Source organism: Coturnix japonica, chromosome 3 (assembly GCF_001577835.2).
Source record: "Coturnix japonica isolate 7356 chromosome 3, Coturnix japonica 2.1, whole genome shotgun sequence".
In the NCBI taxonomy this organism is placed as follows: Eukaryota; Metazoa; Chordata; class Aves; order Galliformes; family Phasianidae; genus Coturnix; species Coturnix japonica.
This window is the reverse complement of record NC_029518.1, coordinates 35,922,443-35,927,995: the sequence shown is the minus strand read 5'-3', so window position 1 is coordinate 35,927,995 and position 5,553 is coordinate 35,922,443. Positions and strand designations below refer to the sequence as shown.

The 5,553-nt window shown below is 46.6% G+C and overlaps 1 protein-coding gene across 2 annotated transcripts in view; it reads right to left on the bottom strand.

Annotated features, from left to right (window-relative positions):
* Positions 1–2,136, bottom strand: part of RAB4A (RAB4A, member RAS oncogene family) — a 20,647-nt gene extending 18,511 nt beyond the window's left edge. The window contains exon 1 of one of the 2 annotated variants that reach the window (XM_015857868.2): positions 1,982–2,136. In XM_015857868.2, the coding sequence (XP_015713354.1) occupies positions 1,982–1,997 (16 nt within the window). In that variant the 5' untranslated portion in view covers positions 1,998–2,136. The remainder of the gene's footprint in view (positions 1–1,981) is intronic. The other variant, XM_015857867.2, reaches the window with a different exon arrangement.
* Between the last annotated feature and the right edge of the window lie 3,417 nt (positions 2,137–5,553).

Below are 5,553 nucleotides of genomic sequence, written 5' to 3'. Positions count from 1 at the left end.
TATGCAACCATGAGTGAAATCACAAAGAGGGGCGATGGAGATGAATACCACACTGTTCCAGCAGAAGAGCTAAGGTCATCAAGTAAGAGCAGCCTTCAAGTAGAAGCCAAAGAAACAAGGACAAGCCTTTCACAGAACACATCACTTACATGGGGAGCTCCCTGCCAAAGATGCCACAAGCACAAACTTGCATTCAAGAAAAGATTGGGTGAGTTCACAGAATCACAGAATGACCCGGGTTGGAAGGACCTCAAGGATCTTGTAGTTCCAACCCCTGCCTGGCAGGGCCACCAAACATACACCTTTACTAGATCAGGTTGCCAGGGCCCCCGTCCAACCTGGTCTTGAACACCTCCAAGACGGGGCATCCACAACCTCCCTGAGTTCATGAAGAAAAAGCCGCAGAGGGTTCCTCAAGAGAAACTACAGTTGGCTCTGGGAACTATTCATATTAACATAGTTGGAGGTTGAAGAATATTGGGGGAAGCATCCCATATGCTCGCCCTGCTCTCACCCTCTTTCCAAGGCACCAACAGGACACTGCAAAATTAGATCCTGGTTACTCCTGTGGTCAGCGATAACCATTGTTAATGTCTGTGCCATGCCATAACTTATCATAGAATTATAGAAGCATAAGGTTGGAAATGACCTATAAGATCATCTAGTCCAACTGTCCTCCCTTTTCCATACCTACAGGAAACCCCTAAGCCATATCTCCTAGCTCCCTATCCAGGAGCTTCTTGAACACTGCAGGGATGGTAGTGATTTATATTTTGATTTAACTTGATTTATATTTTCCCACCTACTTTAAACTTAATAGTCGTGTACTCCAGCTCAGAATTTCTATAGCTTAACCACGTACAAAAGAATAAACGTAACTCATATGAAAAATACACCAAGAAAAGATGAACAAAAGGAATAATCCATGACAACTGCAAAACTTCAGCGTTAAGCCATAGTTTCTATGACACCGAAGCAATCAGAAAGTATCCCCAGTTAGAGTGGGCTTACAATGACTATTCTACCACTGGAACAATGTAAAAAATGTCTGAAGTGAACTTGTTTAAGATGCAGTCATCTATATGATGATGCTGCCACAGCAAGCAGCCTAAGGAGCACGGCTAGAACACTTTTGCACCTTCTCTGGTTGCTGATCCATCTGATTGCTTAGAGACAACCAATTCCACCACAAGCACAGCAGAACCGGTGCCAGCAACGATCACGTGAATTCAGACTATGAGAAGTTGGTCCATACTCTTATCTAGATGTACAAGGCACGCCTCTAGCCTGGCTTCTGCTGCAAGGTTTACATGTTTCAAACATGGCAAAAAGAGGCAGGTCTCAATGCTTACACTTCAAGGGCTCTTGCCTCATTTTGCCCTACAGTTCCATGCCCTTGTTATACACCAAGGCAAAAAACCAAACAAACATCTTAACCACTGTAGAAACTGAAAGCAAACGGACTTGCGCAGCAGGAGCCATCAGTTAACATACTGATAAGAGCTCCTGCTGGCAACACCAGCCTCTCTCCCAGCCAGCAGAGGTGTTGTACCTCACTGCGCTGCAACTAGGAACATATTTATTCCCAGGACTGTGCTCTCCCAACAACGAGACGCAGGTCCAAGTCTGAACTCCTTTGAGGCCGGAGCCGAAGGAACACACCCAGCACACCACGTTCGAGGCTCTCACCCACCCTAGTGCCTTGACACGGGGGCTCTGCAGCCTTTACGTACGAGAGCACCGTTCTGCAAGATGTCACCGGCTGTGCTACGCAAAGGGGCGAGCTCGAGCGAACTTAGGGCAGAGAGGCACGCAATGTACCGCCGCCCTGCCCACCTACACCGCCCTCCCTTTACCCCAGCCCCCGCCGGGGCTGCCGCTCCCCTGACGGAGGCCGGGCTCCCGCTCCGCGCAGGGCCGCACCCGCCGTCCCCCGCTCCCCGTCACGGTCCGTTCGCACAGCCCCACCCCCGGCTCCTACCGTAGGTCTCGGACATGCAGCCTGCGACATTTCACGAGTAGCAAACCTCCCTCGCTCGCTCGTGCCCGGAAGGTAGGGAGCTGCCGGGCGGAGACTCCCAGCCCCGCAGGACCGAGCGCACACCCCCTCCTCCTCACCGCCGCCCTGCCTCACCTCGCCCGCCCCTGGCCTCGGCCGCCACGGCCGCCCGCTGCGCATGCGCTGCCCTCCTCCCGCCCCTCGACATTGGCGCAGGCGCGCTTGAGCTCTGCCTGGAGGGGCGTGTTTGCTGTGGTGTGTTCGACGTGAACTAAAAAAACTAAAGCCCTCAGTACAAAAAAGACATTGAGATTTTGGAAAGGGTCAAGAGGAGGGACCACGAAGATGGTCAGGGGGCTGGAGCACCTCCCCTATGAGGACGGCTGAGGGAGTTGGGTTTGTTCAGCCCGGAGAAGAGAAGGTCGGGGGTGACCTCATTGCAGCCTTTCAATACCTGAGGGAATTACCCCAGGAAGGGGAGTAAACTCTTCGAAAGGGCTGATAATAGCAGGACACGGGAAATGGTTTAAGTTGAAGGAGGGAAGATTTAGGTTGGTGTTAGGGGACAAGTTCTTTACTAGAAGAGTGGTTAGGCCCTGGAACAGGCTGCCCAGGGAGGTTGTGATGCGCCCGTCCTTGGAGGTGTTCAAGACCAGGTTGGACGGGGCCTGGGCAACCTCGATCTAGTAAAGGTGTATGTTTTGGGGCGCCTGCCAGGCAGGGGGTTGGTGGAACTACATGATCCTTGAGGTCCCTTCCAACCCGGGTCATTCTGTGATTCTGTGATTCTGTAACCAAAAAACAAATAGCGACAACTGAGCTCACTGGTGTCTGTCTGTAGTCTGAGAATGAAGAAATAATGCCTTAGTGAGCATGACGGAGACAGGTTAACAGTAGGACCTGATTATCTTAGATGTCTTTTCTTCATGGTTATAGGATTCTGTTAGATGTGGGAGTGATAGGACATGTCTTGGTTTAGTCTGAAGGTGGCACTACAAGGCTACTTGTGAAAGGCACTGCAGTAATGTGATGCTTCATGTATGTTGTTTTGACCCATTACCATTGTGTGGCATGCAGTCCCACTTGAGAGGTACAGGTAAAATTAGGTATAAAGTGTTCTCCTTGCTTTCCTTTTCCATTTACATGATAGATATCGAAAGCAACCCAGTGTATGTAGAATCATAGAATCATAGAGTTACCCAGGTTGGAAAAGACCTTGAAGATCATCAAGTCCAACTGCAGCCTGACCAGAACCCTAACTCTAAAAACCCTACACTAAATCATATCCCTGAGCACCACATCCAAACGGCTCTTAAACACAACCAGGGATGGCGATTCAACCACCTCCCTGGGGAGCCTATTCCAGTACTTAACTACCCTTTCTGTAAAGAAGTTCTTCCTAATATCCAACCTAAACTTGCCCTGGCGCAACTTGAGGCCATTTCCCCTCATCCTGTCACTTGTCAAATAGATTTGAAGTGGTCACAAATTTGGCTCCAACAAACCGAGTGAAATATGGAGACAGGTGATTGATTCTGTGAGACACCTCGGAGATTTACTTGTACTTGGTGTCATTGGCCAGCTGACTTCATCTGCAAACAACTGACATCATCTGAATACTGTCATCTTCAGCTTCCACCGATGCTGCCCTCAACCTATGAATGTGGTTGTCAGTTAATGTAATTGCAGTTATTCATGGAAATTTATGGGCTAAATGTTTCTAAAGTCATGGGCTGGTTCCTCAGCTGTTATCCTGGAGTAGTTGGAGCTGGTGAAGAAGGTGATGCTTCAAGTACTTCAGTACTGAAGTATATTACACATTTATGTTGTCTGGAACACAGTTCGTATGAAATTCCCTGTATTTTATGAAGTTAGCCACATGGTGTCACTGATTAACTGCTCTGCTGGTGAAATACGGTGGCAATAGGATGTAGTAGGCTGCATTTGTTCACTTTTACAGTCCCCTATTCATCAGGTACTGCCGTTTTCAGCTTCAGTGTTGCTGCAATCAGTTGCAATTGCATTCAACTTTTTCCTAATGTTGCTGTCCCTCTGAATGTGGTGTTATCACATAGTCACAAAGATGGGTTAAGTAAAGGGGCCAAAGAAGGATACACTGCATGTCTTCCATGGCAGTAAGAGCATCACAGAGAAGAGAGCTGTGCACGTGGGGATGTCTTTAGGGCTAACATCTTGCTATGGTTTTGCATGAGCCTGGAGTTGTGATCTGTGCCAAGATGTTTCGAGAAGTCTGCAGTGCAGTGTTAAGTCTTTAGCCACTAATGATGTGCTACATTTTCCTGAAGCCACAGAATATTTCTGTCTTAAAAGCCTTAAAACTAGCATTTTTCAACTTGCTAAACATTTCATGACCGAAAGTCTCTTGTAACTTATTACTTCTTTGGAATAGGTTTTATTTTGGTGGGTTTTTTTTTTTGTTTTTGTTTTTGTTTTGTTTTGTTTTATAATCCTCCAAAAATCCAGAACATCTGAGGTCTAACGTAGGGTTTTGTAGGCAATTTATTATTATTTTTTACATGCATTCACCTTGCAGATTTCTGAGATGGAATTTCTGAGGTGCCTCACATGGATGCTCTACAAAGAAGGCTGGATGTTCTCTGTAGTTCATGGGCACATCCAACCAGCTGATAAGCTGCTTGCAAGGACCTGTCCTGATGATACAAGGATTTAAACTCATATGCCTTTTGCTAAGCAATGAAACTGCGCGTGCAGGTTTTTGAAAACAAATATAAAGGAAAAAAATGTCCACAGTAATAAACTTAAGAATCAAGTCAATCATGTCTTTTTATTCTTACCTACAAACACAAGTATAAACATAGTCATTTTACTTCACAGGCAATTGTTGAAGAATGTCTGAAGGAAGAGCCTGAGCCTAAATATAACAATATCTATGCAGCGAGTGAATGAATCTCAGTTCCCAAAATGCAGTTCTATCTCTGGCCATGCACATCATTTTTCATAGCTGTCTTCTTGCCTGTTTCACCTTCACTTGTAGATAACCTTGGAGCTAATTTCACCTTGGAGCTGTTCTCTTCCATAACATTTTTTGGGGAAAATAAAAAGTGTGAAAATACTTGTGGTCTATGAAGAAGCTTCCTTCCTTTCTTATTTTTTAAATTACAGCCAAAAAAGAAAGCCTTACACCATCAAATTGACACGCTGATTGAAATGAATTCATTGTAGAGACCACAAACCTATCCATCCTCTGTTGTCCCTTTGTGCTGTCTATCGGACACAGGGCAGTGATGGGCTGGTGTGGAGCACAGTGGTGAGGAGGCACCAACACCGTGATCCTTGTGCATAGGAAGAATTTTTGGAGCACTGTGGTATTTTAATTGTCTCCAAAGCAGGCATAAATGAGGGGTTGGAGAATTAAGTTTATAAATATTCTCCAGCTGCATGCCAAACCAGGTGCTCTGCCTTCACCTACTTGGATGCATGCACACGTACCCATCTGTTAGGGTGGCACCATGCCCAGGCTGGCCTGGTCCCCCTCATGGATGTTGATGCAGTGCCAGGTGTGATGTTTGGTA